This window comes from Aulonocara stuartgranti (genome assembly GCF_965226115.1).
Source record: "Aulonocara stuartgranti genome assembly, chromosome: 3".
Classification (NCBI taxonomy): domain Eukaryota; kingdom Metazoa; phylum Chordata; class Actinopteri; order Cichliformes; family Cichlidae; genus Aulonocara; species Aulonocara stuartgranti.
Window position 1 is genome coordinate 61,284,417 of NC_138941.1, and position 15,925 is coordinate 61,300,341.

Genomic DNA, 15,925 nt, shown 5'->3' on the forward strand with positions numbered 1-15,925 from the left:
AATAAAAATAAAAGAGAGCGACGGCTCCATGGCTGCGCGGGTTTCACGCGGACCTGAGCCGTGCGGTTAATCGCAGGCTTATAAATGGAAGAGATTCAAATGTTAGAAGTTTTCAGAAAACACATCAGCCTTGAAGAGCGTGTGGAGAAGGCCAGCCCACATCAGCAGCACTTAAGATATGCTCTGGTGAATGGCTTTCCCCCACCCCTTGCTGACACAAAATGTTTATTCTTTAGCTTGTTCGACAACAGCCTGTGCTCCAGACCATAGATTTAATTGAGGTGGATAGTTGTTAAAAGTAATCTGCATTAAGCTTAGGGTTGCTCAAATTCAGTACAATGACATATGAGATGAAGTAAAATAGGCAAATATTTAAACTAATGAAGTGCATAGAGGCACTTGACCTGTGTGAAAGACTGTCGTCTTAATATGAGTCATTGTTGAGATATAGAGCACACCTGTGAAAACAACTGTTACGGATTCAAATATTGGGGATGGATACAAGAGGAAAAGCCAAAAGAAAAACACTGGTCCGGCCGGGTTAAGTCAAACAATGATTTTAATGGTCACACGCGTAGGAGATGGACACTGTACGCAGACAGCCTCAGATCTCAAAATGGTGGAGCATTGATCAAACTCTTATAGCCTCTAGTGGCCCCCACCTAATTATAAAAGCCTAAACATTCACATTCTTTCTCTCACACAGCGCCTAAGCTACGGCCTTGGCTCCCTGTTTATCTGCTCCTGCTGAGATGGGGCAGAAAACTGCAGTATGTTCTGTTCTCTTCTAATCAGACAAATAAGGCGATGACTTTCTGCGAACAGTATTTCTTATAACTCAGCAGTATAATGCATCATAAAACAATATCATTCATTCACAATAAATCAGCAGTCTAATGCAATGCAAATCAGTTTAACAAATGCAATAGTTTTCACCTTCTTCTAATTCAGGAGAATAATGCAAACCAAAACTACATAATAATTCACAATCTTTAATTAGGGGTCTAACATGGCATACAATAATATTATAATCCCACACTCCCCCTGTTGAGCTCTTTAGAATAAAGAGCTCACCTACACCCTGCAATCCAGTGTGGCCGGGTTCATTTCTTCTTACCGCTCAGGTCCTTTGTCCCCCTGTTGGGTGAACCATATGTGAGATGGCCTCTGTGTTTGCGCAGTTCAGATGCAAGAAAAACTATTATTACAACAGTAGTAGGTACAGATGACACTCCCCAGTTCTGCCACAGCTTTATTTTGGTGCTACCTTATACCCTCCAGACGTATTCAGACTAGAACCCCTGTCCGAGGAGCTTTTAGCCTCTATTTTATTGCTGCAGCTACCAGTGTCGTCCAGTTGGGTGATCATCTGCTCGTCTTTCTTCAACCTCAGGGGTTAGACAACCCTTCAGTCGTTGCACAGATCAGGGGATTATTCTGCCCCGATTTCAAACAACGATCTGTGTATCCTCCGGTCCTGTGTATCCTCCAGAAAAAGGAACAGGAACGTGTCCCCCTTTTGACCAAGAGCCTCTCGAACCTCGCTGGTCAGGTGTTCCTGGATTTCCGCCAACCCCTTCATGGTTATTGCTGTGTTTATGGGATCCATCCTTTTGAGGTGACTAATCGGAGCCCAAGCGCCATGACACTTGAACCCAGTTGGTGTCTCGGCAGTCACTGTGTCTGTCTCTGCTGCGAAGGATCCTCGTATATCTGTGACCTCGTCTGGTGTCTGTTCTTTTCTCTGTAAGAGACAGAAAACCAAAACACCTCTCTGCCTAGCCCTAATAATCTAATGTTGTTATCTACTGATCTTCTGGCGATTCAGAATTGGTTTAGAATATTCAGAATGTCCCAGGGACTTATTCTAATCATATCCTATGTGTGTGTAAGCGTGTTTGCATTTAGCCCTCTGCACTCAAAGTCAATACCTGCAATATATCAGTCCGGACCATCACGCCGAACGAAGCTTATGACCTTCAAAAGACCAAATGCCAACTCATTATAAGCACATTTGCAAGGCGTGTCTGAAAATTATTAAAACCACTCATTTTAACAAAAGACATCAAAAACAAATTAGCCATTTTTAATTCTAACATTTGCCCCCCGTTTTCATGTGTTTGCTTCCGCCTACTGTCCCACGGTTTCCTCTCCAGTGTGGTACTCAGCTTCTCATGAACACAGGCATTTTATCATCTAAACGCTATTCAGTTCATTTCAATGATTAACGCTTAAACATGGAAATAATGATTTATGCTTCTCACTGATTCTATAAAAAAGTCCGGAAACCTCTATTAGCTTAAGCTTTACCATACCTACGTCATTAAAACACAAATGAAGTCATAAAAATGTTCATATAATCCTTGTTTGATGTTAAAACTCAACTTCCCCCCTTTTTTGACACATTCCCATGTGTCAAATCAACAGAGCTAGAAAATTAAAAGAAAAGGTTAGTGACCTCGTATCTTAGAAAGTATGAGACTTTCTCCTATCCAGTGTCGTTGCTCCAGTCCTGTCATCCTGTGTTAGGGAATGAAATCATTTTAATTGTCATGTTAGATCTGTTCAACTCCTGGCTCTGCCCAGAGCCTGCGTCCGCAGAATTGCCAAGAAACAAAACCTGTAATAATATGAACTTCACTTCAATATGAACCTGTTGACTATTTCTGAGACAGCAAAGGAAGATTCTCTCCTCCTCGAGGACAGGCACTGACTCCCACTTATCTCCTGGAGCCAACTGTCCCTTATGGAGACACAACAATGCAGCCACAAGGTTTTGCAGATTGTTAAGTTGATCTGTGTGTAATGCTCGGAATCAGGTATGTAATATTAAATGAATGTTGTTTAATCAACTGCCACTACTTAAAACTTAGCAAAAGATATAACTGAATAAAAGAGCACAAAGAAAAGCATGATATCAGTGTTATGTAAGCGCGTGCGGCCTTCTATGCTCGAAGTCACTCCAGTCCATAGATCAGCCAAACATCGCGTTGACTGTAGCTTTTAACCCTTATTAACTTCAGCACAACTCTATAATGAGCAACAAACTGCAATATGTATAAAAATGATCATGGTTACACCTGCAATGAAAGATTATATGATTATTCTAACACCTGTAAATAGAAGATTAACCTGAGGTTATAACAATCACTGTAAAACAAATGTTAATGTAATGTCAATAGCTTAAAAAAATGTTTAATGCAATGCTTGTTATATGATTCTTATGTAATAATAATGCTGATGCTAAAATAACAGTAAAACACCCCCTTTTATCCCGTTTATAACCTTCACACATAAACGTTTATCCATGCCTCTTTTAATTTCACTTCCCCCTGTTTTCCCCTCAATGACCACAGCAGGGGAATCTATGTTTTGATTCAGCCATGAATGCAGCTCACCTGATTAATCACTGAGCCCCACCGTCACTGGCGTCTGACAGGGTGGCGCTGCATACTCTTCCTTTAATGTCACTATTTTCAATCTGTTAATTAGAGTGCTTAAACATGAAGTAGACTACGTCCACAACAAGTCAATACAGCTGTAAATGTGGCCAATTATCAATCTATTACCAATCAATAATGAAAAATAGCTTTTATTTTATGCATGCTTTTAGTCAACCACTCACCCAGAGGGTTACCAATCCCAGAAAATTTCTTCTCCTCATTTAATGAGTCCGTCCTCCTTCCATGCCCTGGTAACTGGTTCATCCAGAGCTGTATCATCTTGAAACATATATGCAACAAGCCAAACCACACCTTGTTCACACCAACACTTTTCCGCCCTGAAGATGTCCAACGCCATCTTAGTCTGGACCAGGGTTTTAATAGTTTTGCAATTTTCATTAGTTTTATTTTTATTTAGTTTCGACTTCAGATTTTCAATTTCCTGTCAGTTGTAATTAGTTTTTACCAATTGTTTGCTAGTTTAGTTTAGTTTCTATTTTTTCTCCTGAAAATCCTTAGTTTCAGTTTAGTTTTGATTAGTTTCAGTTATAGCTTTAGTTGTGTTTGCAATAACTAAGTGTAATGAAATCCCCGTTCCATCATATCAGTCATGCTCTTCTGCTTATCCTTGGGTATTGAGACTATTAACTCTTGCAGCACCAGGATGGTCGTAATTTTGGTTCAAGTGAATTGATAAACTTTTTGAAGGCAATTGACTCACACAGTTATGTAGATGTCCCCATCCTGTTGTCTCGGGATGCATCACGCTGTCTTGCCTGGGGTTAGCTTCTGTTTTCTGGGGAAGAGGGTTGAGTGTGCTCCCTTACCTTCTCAAGGTAAGCTAGGTTAGCCTTCTGGTGTGAGCTTTTCAAGTGCACTTTAAGATTTGTGGGAGTTTTTTCCCTTTAGAAATGTCCCTTTATCCAAAACACAGTCATATTCAAAGTAATCCCAAATTGGACTCTGGCGCTTTCTCCCGACTTTTCCTGACCTGAGTCTGCGCGTGGACGGAGCAGCAACCAGTGTCGCCAACTCCTCAATAAGGAAAATCGCTATTGGTTGTCCTAAAAGTCGCTAGAAGTCGCTAAATGACGTCATCGCCTAATTTGCATAATTGGTCATGCTAATCTCATTGTAACCTAAGTTGTTGGAGAGAGAAATAACATCGTGGAAGAGACATAAAGTGAGTAAAAAACGTCCTAAATGCATTTAGAGTCTATTTAGAACTATAAATTAAATTTCTTTTAGCAATTATTGTTTTTTTGTTTTTTTGACACAATTCCAACCCTGCTCCTTTACCTGGGCTTGGACCGGCAAAAGTGACCCGAAATAGGCACTCTTGTGGAGTTACTTTGTGTGTGTGTTTATAACTAGTTTTAAACCTTGTGATCCACAAAACAGCATAAGAGTAAAACAGTAAAACAAGAACTGACTGCGTTACAGCATCCGCTGCTTGTTGAGAGTAAAAGTGATACACGCTTTCACGTCTTTTTTTTAGCTAAGGGGTCTGAAAACTCGCTAAATATAGCGACAAAGTTGCTAAGTTGGCAACACTGGCAGCAACACAGATGACACGACTAACGTACTGCCACCTGCTGGCATAATGAGACAGCAAGAAAAAATCTGGAAACTAAACTTCATCTTCACCCTTGACTATCGTATGACACACACACATCAATGAAAACGAAACACATTTTGCTATAAATTCAGTTAATTTTAGTTAGTTTTGTGAACACTCATTACAGTTTTAGTTAGTTTTCCTTTTTTGTTTTTATTTTTATTTCTGTTAACGAAAATGTTTTTTCACTTCTAGTTTTCGTTATTTCGTTAGTTTTTGTTAACGATAATAACCTTGGTCTGGACTGTCAATGGTGACTTTAATGCTGACTGTTCCGACAATCCATTTTATAACATTTCCTGGTCAGATTAGCCAATCTCTGTACACTGGAATAAACATAATCAACATGGTCAATATTTTTCCTGCGTGTTATTTCACCATCTTATCAATTCCAATGCTCCATCCTTATGTGGTTTGCGACATTATGTTTATCCACTCTGTCTCTAAATGTTTGAAGAATTTTTCAAGTTTGGGGTCAAATTTTGAGAATTTGACCATAAGTGAAAGTTATGGTGTTATCATCCCCTTCGGGGCTTACCTTTCCCAGTTTTGATGATATTCCTCCCTATTCTTTGCAAGTACCCCCTTTTGGTGGCGAGAAACTGTTGGTGTGGTCAAGTGGGTGCTGTAAAAACAAAAGCTCAGGACAGATCAGTCACCAGTCATGTACTCACACACAAAATTAGCATATATCGAATTTCATATTGATCCTCTGAGTGTAATGGTACGTTTTAATTTGAATTTCTCAAAGCTAAACACAATATTTTTCTTTATTTTGCTCTTGTTCTTGTGCAGCACCACCCCTCAGCACATGCCCCTGTCGGTTATATCTGTACTTTTCTGAATTATTGACTATTTCAATGAAGGGACCTAAAAGACGGGGACCAGTGTTTATTATTACATATCTCCATTTTGAGTGTGACAAGTCTATCATTCCCCTGTTATTCACAGACCTCAATAGAGGGTTTTTTGGCTTTTTTTTTTTCCTCTATAAAAGTTAATTGACTCTTTACAGTGGCCTGCTATGGTTAATAATAACACGTTCAGTCATGAGTGAAATCAAACCTTTTCTTCACTTTAGCATTTAACATTCCCAACAATATAATGTGATACATTAATTAAAACAGAGCTACTAAAACACAATTTTCTTAATGCAAACATCAGTAACTCAAAATTAGCAACCAAAGGGTTAAGTCTGCATTTCACACTCATGTGAAGCTACAGCCTCCCCCTTTAGTCTCTGTCATCCTTCTGTTCCTGCAAAAACAAAACGAAGCAAGACAAAACATCCACCCTTCTTTTACAGGCTGGGTGAATTGTTTGTGGACATTTACTAATCCTAAAGTCGGTACCGTTTTTGTCTCAGTATCAAGTCAGTTAAAACTTTTAGTCGTCAGTCCATCACAGTCCAGTCACATGCATACATCCACACACATTCATACCAGATATTGCTGATAATGGAGTCTCACGCGCAACCTATTCGAGCCTCCATCACCAGCAAGATGACGTCATCATTTTAAAGGAAAACAGTTCCTTGTGGTTTTTTTGGACTGGATTGACTCGCTGCAATCCTTTTAGGCTCAGGACTTCTCATGTGATCAATGTCCCATCTTTCTCCCAAGCCCATTATAATCATGGAGAAAAATACTTTGCGACTGTTTTCAGTAAGAATATTTTATAGCGCTTTAAAGTTCAATCTCTCAGGCCTGAGAGATTCACATTCTTTCTCTCACACAGCGCCTAAGCTACGGCCTCCTGCTGAGATGGGGCAGAAAACTCCAGTATATTCTGTTCTCTTCTAATCAGACAAATAAGGCGATGACTTTCTGCGAACAGTATTTCTTATAACTCAGCAGTATAATGCATCATAAAACAATATCATTCATTCACAATAAATCAGCAGTCTAATGTAATGCAAATCAGTTTAACAAATGCAATAGTTATCACCTTCTTCTAATTCAGGAGAATAATGCAAAATATTTCTAACATTTTGAGTTATTTTCCAGTGTTAGAAAATCAGCACTGCTCAGTGTTAGCCATTGTTAATCTTCAAAACTGACTAGGTTACTTTTAAACATATAACACTGTCAAAGTGTTAATTTAACACTCAACAGTGTTGTATTTAACACTCAGAGGTGTGCACCCATATAGACACTCTCCAGTGTTAATTTAACACTGGAGATTTTGCTGTGTAACATGAGTTTTGTGCGGTTCTGCTTAGGACTTGGAAGTTTACATCAGTGGTATCAAGGTGACTACAGTGTACAAGAATACAATACAAGATATCAGTGGATGCAGACACTTAGGTTGGTGAATCTCAGGCTCATTACTTTGACTCTGGGATGTTACAGGGAGTGCTGTGCCTTTCTGCTTGCTCTTGTTGGTTTTTAAACTAAAGTAAACCGTCCATCACTTCTCAGGTATTGCATATGAACCTGACACTGTGGTGAGCGCTGATCCAGAAACCTGCTCCAAACTCACCTGCTCTGAAACTGCAGTCCTTGAAACCATTGGCTGTGGTCCACTGGAGCGTTGTCAAGGAAACAACACGTGAATATAACCCCATTTATATTTAAAAGAAAGATCTGATGCATTAAGGGATTTTTTTTTAATGTAATTTAATTAATTTTTTTTATTTTGTGTATTTGGTCTCTTCCTCATCAGCGGCTTATGAGGTTAGTGGTTGATTGTTTTCTTCTTTGCTTCCATCAGCTGTGTAGTGGACACCACCTGTACTGTGACTGGCCCAACTGTCATCAACGTCCACGGCCAACTCAACTTCATCAAGGATCGGTGTGCTTACTCTCTGGTTTCTATTCCGTCAATCCCAAACCTGTACCTCGTGGCAAATTTCAGAGACCGCCGTCGTGAAGATGTGAGCTTTTTGGACAGCGTGATACTGCGTCTAGATGGGCCAGGTGTTCATATTCACCTGGAACAAGGCGGGAGAGTTTGGGTAAGCTGCGTCAGGCAAGCTAAGGGTACATCTTTAACCATATTGCCATGTACATTGTTGCAGCCATTCCCCGATTCTCAATGGTGCTCATGGCAATTAATTAATGGTCATAACAATTCGGTCGATTGTTGGTCAGTGGTGCAAGTTTAGGTTATGCAAAGAAACTGCTGTGTTTCCTCGCATCGTTCTTCTCAGGGCTGTTAGAAGCAGTTCTTTCAGAGCTGTTGCTGTGAAATCAGCCTGTTTGTGTGTTTGACATGTTTCACTCAGTGTTTCCTCCACTTTATCTCTGCTGTGATGCAGCTGGACAACTTCATGTTGACCCTTGAAAGTTTGCCTCAGCTGGTTCATGGTGTGCAGCTCTCTCAGGACCAAACTGGAGTCACTGCCAAGCTGTTGCTCTCCAACCTCAACATTTCTGTCTTCTTTGACGGCTACACCGCACAGATCCTCTTAGAAGGTACAGAAGATAAAGTTTAATTCATGTAACGTAAACTGTAAACTGTGCTGTTATTTATTCTTCTGTGTTTGTCCAGTTTGAATATTGATGCTGATCTGACTCATTCTGTCCTGATCCTGTGCAGGACCTGCTGGTTCATCTGTGGAGGGTCTGTGTGGAAACTCCAGCAGGTCTCTGAGTGACCTGAGGCTCTCTGAGTACAGCTCCACCAGGTAAGACCTCATCACAAGCTCAGAGTCCCTCTGACTGCTGCTGCTGCTGATGTTGCAGATATTCTGTTTGTATGAATGAGCCTGAACTTTGTTGTTTGTCGCCCCCTAGCTGTGAGATGCAGTACAGTGAGCCTGCTGACACCACGATCGACTGCACCAGTGTGACTGAACAGTGAGCAGACTGATCCACAAGGCAGGAAACATCTGTGTTGTACCTTGATCTCTGTGGTACATCACATGTAACTGCAGCACAGATAGAAGATAAACACATCTGATTACAGATTATCATTTTATTATCTTCAACTTCTTCTTCTGTCTGTGGTACAGCTGTAATCTCCTGAAGGAGGCGCCCTTCTCCTCCTGTAACAGTGACATTGACCCAGAGCCCTACATAACCGCCTGCACCAACACTTTGTGTAAATATCCTGCAGTGGACGGACTCAACTGTCAGTTCCTGAAGGCCTACGCCAGAGCCTGCAGTCTACACAACCACGCTCAGGATGGCTGGACATCAAAGACCGGCTGCTGTAAGACCTTAATAAGACATTAATAAGCTCTCCTTTGTTAAAGACCTGAACTGTGGATTTTTAGAGCTCCCACGTTTTCAGGATAATACATCAGTGTGTTCCTCTGTAGCCTCTGAGGCTTTCTGTCAGGACAGGACCTGCAGCGATCACGAGTTCTGTGGTGAGAAGACGGTCGGTGGTGACACCCGCTGCTTCTGTCGGGCCATTTTTGCCTCCAAGTACCAAGAAATCAACTCTTTGGGTACGACAGTTGTGACATCACCATGACAACAGGGCTGAATAATGGAGGAAAGCTTCTAATTGTGATTTTTCTGACTGATATTGTGACGTTCAGGTGATGCAACGGTCTGCATGCAGGACTCTGCTTCAGTCACTCTGGTCGGTTGTCTCCTGGAGGACAAACACATCAATTACTCTGCTTTACAGCTCAACTACCCGACCTGCAGGGGTCAGGTGGACGAGCTCACCCACATGGTGACCTTCAGCTTCAACAGCAGCAACAGATGTGGGACGGTGGTCACGGTGGGTTTCATCTCCTGCTGTTTAAGCTTTGATCTCTGTGAATTCTAAAATTTTTGGTCATCTGAAGTTTATACCAGTCAGTCAACATCTTAAAGAGTATCAGATGTTAAAGATGAAACAATGAAGAACTTGCTTAGTATCTGATTATGTGACCCTGCAGACCAACAACAGCTACGTCATCTATAAGAACACCATCAGGAGCCAGAATTACTCTTCTGACGTCATCACTCGCAACCAGTGTTGGTCAAGTTACTTGAAAAAAGTAATCAGTAACTAATTACTGATTACTCCCCCAAAAAACTAATCCCGTTACTTTACTGATTACTTATTTTCAAAAGTAATTAATTACTTAGTTACTTAGTTACTTCTTAAAAACACGATTTACAACCTGAAGAGGTGATAAAGCTTTCAGCCCAATTCTACTTTTTCTGCATAATCCATCATACAAAATGTAATCAAATGGAAAAGTCTCTTTTTTTTTAACTTGTTTTATCAGTTTTAATCTTTTAACTTTATGCATCAAGCAAAAATTTAATTATATGCAACATTCTCTGACTTGAATAAATTAGTTTAACATTTAAACCTATTTTCTACACATTCTAGCACATAAAATAAAATATTTTTTGTGTTTACACTCACTCTTTCAAATAGATGCAAGTAAAACACAGCAGAAAATAAATAAAGTCAAAGACTCAGCGGTCCTGTTGCTCTATTTTCACCTGTAAAGCAGGACTGGGGGTAGGCGGAGGTTTACCCTGGTGCAGGTGAGCCGCAGCGGTCAGTTGAAGAATCCGCGAGTTTCTCTGTGAGTTTCCCATTACGTCGTTGCGCACTCGGTGCTTGCTTGGAAGTTTAGGGGTTTTTTTCGCTGTAAAAAGTTTTCTTCCCACGCACAACGGACACTAATGTTTTTGTCACTTTTTATGGAATCAAACACAAAGTAAGGTCAGTACTTCCAAGCTTTAAACGCTGCACGCTCATACTCTCTCCCACAATCGATATATGATCCATTGTTGATCTGCACACAGCTGTTGTCACTAGCGGCGCACTCGCTTACGTCACTGTCGTGAGACATTCTCGCAAAAAAATCACGGTTTTAGTAACGCAGTAACGCAGCGTTCCTACGGGAAAGTAACGGTAATCTAATTACCGATTTTGCAATAGTAATCCCTTACTTTACTCGTTACTTGAAAAAAGTAATCAGATTACAGTAACGCGTTATAAGTAGCGCGTTACTGCCCATCTCTGGTGACCATAGCAAACAGGAAACTAATGTTGTAGGAGATGAGGCAAGCACTGAATTATTTTAAATCTTGTTAGGCAGAATTTAGAAGTTGACCACACATGTACACAATACTATGCACCCCAGATTATTTCAGAGCATTAAAAACAAAACAAAAACTAAGTTTTATGCAAAAGACTACAAGAATTTCAGAATTTTTTGGGATGAGTTTTTGGGTTCACTTTCTCACAAGAAGAACGCCGGTGAGATTTGATCCAGGAGTTTAAATCTGTACCATGACCGCTTTCGTGCATTTTTCAGGATGTCAGTGGGGCAGTTTGAGGTTTGGTTAGCAGAGTTGGGAAGACATCTGTGGAGGCAGAGAAGTAATTTTAGGGAACTGACTGACAGGGAACAGGAGCAGCTTCTAGCTGTGTATCTGAGGTAAAATAAAGGCCTTAATACTTGCAGATGATTTTGAGCTTCTAGAAATAAATTGAACACATCATTTTTGAAGTGAGAAATGTATTTGGTGACTCAAAGTCCTCCTAGAAGCAAGTCCTTCCACTCAGTTTCTTAAAAGCCTCCTGACACTTTAAACATTAGAAAAATTTATTTCAGTTGGCTGTTTAATGTTTTTGCCAAGTACTCTTTAAAATACCAGAATAGAGAGGATGGAGGATTTAAGTTTATTAGATTGATCAGTATTGCTGAACTATGAAATATTTTGAGTGCAGTGTGTTTTTTGCATACAGGCATAACAGAATAGCTTTAGTGTTTTGTTTTTTAAACTTGAGAATGAACTTATACAAAATGCAGCAAGATATTCAAAAAACATTTTTAATGATTAAAAAATACACTATATCGGATTCATATCAGTATCGGACATATAAAGTGGTATCGTGCCATCTCTAGTATATACAGAATGTGGCAACTGAAGTATACACAGAGGGAAATTCAGGGAAGTGCAGACAGCCATGTAGAACGAGACCCAGCTGAACTAAATTATCAACAATGGCACAAGGAAAGCACAAGCACACCAACTCAAAATAAACCAAAAATGTCATAATTATCTGTCAAGTTTATTTCTAAAGTACATTTAAAAACTACAGCTGATGATTAAAGTTATGTACATCTAAAAGAAAATTCAAATAACATAAAACAGAGGACACAATCAAAGTTTAGATTCAACAGTTTTTCCAAACAGTTAGAGTTGAAGCATTCGCAGAGACAACCCTGTGTTTCATCCCTGACCACCAAATACAGCACCGAGCTCCTGTCAGAGCTTCACACTGCAGCGATAAAGCTGTGCTGCACGGTGGGGACCTAAACATAATCATCAAATTAATGACAATGATAACACGATCACATGCTTAACTTGTTACAGACAAATATACACAATACACCTTTTACCTGACATCCTGTCAGAAAACACTGGAATTCAGCCTACACCTAAAAATTTCCATGTATGGTGGATCCTAGATGCACTCCAGCTGTCGATGGTGTACTGCCCACAACTCAACAATGGCCTCTGGGAACAGACATAAATAAAAAGTTGTGTAATGTTCAATCTCACATCCTGTCCAACCTTTTGGAATGAGGTCTGTCACACTAGGTGTTTTGGCAAGATGCACTCCAGAAAACATGCCTGTCACCTTTTCATTGACATTGACATTAATTTTAATGTAAATCAAATTAATTTGATTTGCATTAATTAACATTAATTATGTGTAACCACATAATTTCCTCAGGGATTAATAAAGTATTCTGAATGTGTCATTTAGTTCACTAATTAGTAGCATTTACCTTCACGACAGTGGTGATGTCTTTCAATTTGTAGCACAGCAAGTTTTTTGTGTTTATGATTCTGTGAGAATCGCTCCACATGGTTTACCCAAAGTATGTTGATTTCCTCAAAATCAAATGTGAAATGCGCCCTTATATCTGCTCCTCCCAAGCCTTGACATTCTAGATGTCTCATCTCAAAATACCTAAAAATAGTCTTTGTGTCCTTGCATGATGATACTGTAACTAGTTTTGTGTTTTTGCAAATATTTTGTTGACTCTTCATAAATAAAGGAGGTTTTCACATAGTTCACTCAAGTAAAATTGTTAAAAGTTAAATTGTCTACATTCCCCACTGGTTCCTGGTCCCTAAAAAGGTACCGTCTGAGCAGAAGCAGATGTAGATTAAAGTTGTTGTAATATGATGGCATTAACTGGACTCTAACAGTGTGAATACACAGTCATCCCAAAGATGAGGTGCAGTGAGGGTGACACGAAAACTTTCAGTGCATGCAAAATGACATCATTGCACTGAAAGATCCTCATTTTACACTCGGCTCCACTAAAATCCCATCTTGATGCAGTCTGGCCAGTTTAAAATACGTGTTCTTGCACAAAAGCACAACCAGAATACCATAGTAAAATGTCATGTGATTGAAAAAGTGAGACTGTGATGAAGATGATGTACATATGACAAAAATTAAATTTTTGCAAGAAATGCATTTTGAAAGTACACATAGTGTACTTTCTGTGGTGCAGTTTGTTAGCCCGAGTACATAAGCATACGCCGACAGATGTTCACCATCAGAGAAGCATGTACAAACTTAACGGTTCTTGATTCAGAGCCCAAATGTCAGAGTAAAGGAAGGCTTTCAGAATGTAAAGTGCGTATTGTTGTTAGCTGTAATAAAATCCCAGTGGGAACAAAATGTACACTAAAGTCCTTATTATCCAAACTGTTCCACATCCTGTATCTGTGTCTACACCGAGTCAAAGCAACATGACGTATAATGGGGTTTTTCAGATGAGTGTGTCAAGGACTGATAACAACTACGTAACACTGACACGATTACCTGTAAACATGCTGTGTACTCAAATGCATCTTTTGATATTTCAGAGGGCTGATAAAGGGACTGTGGGAGCTTTTCTATCTGTTACACCCAATAATTCTGACATGAAGCTGATGCTAATGACACTTACTAGAGATTTTTGTCAAACATCAGAAAACCTGCTCACAAAGGATTGGATCAATGGGTCAGTGAGTCCAAAGACTAAGCACAACGATCCTTCTAACATCTTTAAATGTAATGACCAATATTTTACATCCTGTTATGTTCCCTCCATTCATCCGCTAAAATTTAAAATTTGGGTTAAAACTTTTCAAACTTCAACATGGCATGTGTAAACATACTAGTTTTCTTAAGTAAGCCTAAATTATTTCTGTTTCAGAATCTTATTGTCAAGAACAACAAAATTGTAATCAAACCCATCCTGAAAAAAATACTTTTTTATTAAGCCACAGCTGTGCAAATGATCTAGTTTAACTTTAAATCCACAAAACTTGTGAAATAAGTTAAAACTGAGGATTATCTTTCAACTTACACAGATAAATTATGTCAAAACCAAAAGAAATCAGTTTAGACTTGAGAAAAAGACTTGCTGAGGCTCAGAAAGCTGGAGCTAAAAATACAACATTAACAAAAATTTTCCAGGTGTCAAGAAGTGGAGTGAGAAGGATCATCGATACATTCAAAGACAGCCAGACAGTACAGAACAAGCCTGGCAGAGACTGGAAGGAATAGATCTCAAAGACTGGACAGAAAACTAGTGAGAGACGTGTCTAAAGACCCCAGAACAACCAACTCCTAGCGAACCTCGTCCCCACAGTGAAACACGGTGAGGATGCTTCATAGTGGAAGGAAACATGAAGAAAGAAAATGTGACAACCCTGAAGGAAAACATCAAGCAGTCAGCAGCAAAACTGTGCTTGGGTCTTCACTTTGTCTTCCAACATAACCGCAAAACAAAACAGACGTGGCTCCTTCAGGAGGCGATGAAAAACCAGCTCACAATGAGCATTACTGACTGGCCTGCACAAAGTCCTGACCTGAAGCCTGCTGAACATCTGTGGAGGGAACTGAAGACCGAGCTCCATAAAAGATGATCATCAAATCTGGAGGTGCTTGAGAATTTTGCAAAAGAAGAATAGGCTGGGGTTACTCGGTTCAGGCTGTTATCCAACAGAGACCACACACAGCTGACTGTTAGCATCAGTGATGCTAATAATTCTGACCCTGCTAGTTTTGTGTTTTTGCAAAGTAAGAAGTAATGTGAGCATTCAAAATAAAACTAGGATGTTTGAACACGCTGTTTTAAACATTCCTGCTCTGTTTAATGAAATGTTCATTGAGCGACTAATGACCAACAGTGAAGTGATCATATTAGCCAGTGAAAGAGTGACATTATTCCATTTTTACCTATAACAGTTGTGGCCGATCTGTGTTTAATTCTGGGTAACTCACTCTTACTGCTTAATCAGTCTCTCTGTAGCTACTTAGAGTTGTGTTGCTGGCATATGCGACGTGCTTCTGACAAAAATTGATTAGTGTATTAATCTTTTGTTTATCTGTCAGCACAAGGAGTGAACTAAAGGAATTTTTGTTTGATACGATATCTCTGGCCTCAAACGTTCCAGCCTTGGGACTCTCCTCCATCTCTGCCGTCTCTGTATCTTGGTGGCCTTGACGACTTTCTTGCCCGTGTGCACTTGTGTTTGCAGCCACGTGGTGATTAGAAAGCTGAGATTACGAACGGGACCGGGACAAGATGTTGGTCACTAGAAAAATCTCAGCAATCAAAATTCATAAGGAATTATTTCTAATTTTATTCCATTTAAGAAGACATAAATGTTATATGCTGAAAGGTTTCAAAAAACACCTGAAGCTCTCGGGGGCTTATTTCAGGTGTCTCTCTGTAAGAGGCTGATTCATCAGTGGGAGGTTCCCATCAGGTAGCTCCTCCAGCCCTCCTCTCTACCCCACTGGTTCCTGGTCCCTAAAAAGGTACCGTCTGAGCAGAAGCAGATGTAGATTAAAGTTGTTGTAATATGATGGCATTAACAGGACTCTAACAGTGTGAATACACAGTCATCCCAAAGATGAGGTGCAGTGAGGGTGACAC

At 39.9% G+C, this 15,925-nt stretch overlaps 1 protein-coding gene across 1 annotated transcript; it reads left to right on the plus strand.

Annotated features, from left to right (window-relative positions):
- Nucleotides 1-581: 581 nt before the first annotated feature.
- Nucleotides 582-15,395, plus strand: LOC309703168 (alpha-tectorin-like; the record flags this gene model as incomplete). The annotated part of the gene is made up of 12 exons (XM_082527877.1): nt 582-590; nt 7,283-7,367; nt 7,482-7,611; nt 7,774-8,017; nt 8,321-8,477; nt 8,602-8,689; nt 8,799-8,861; nt 9,017-9,216; nt 9,326-9,457; nt 9,551-9,738; nt 9,899-9,977; nt 15,379-15,395. The coding sequence occupies 12 exons, from the start codon at nt 582-584 to the stop codon at nt 15,393-15,395; spliced, it is 1,392 nt and encodes a 463-aa protein (XP_082384003.1).
- Between the last annotated feature and the right edge of the window lie 530 nt (nt 15,396-15,925).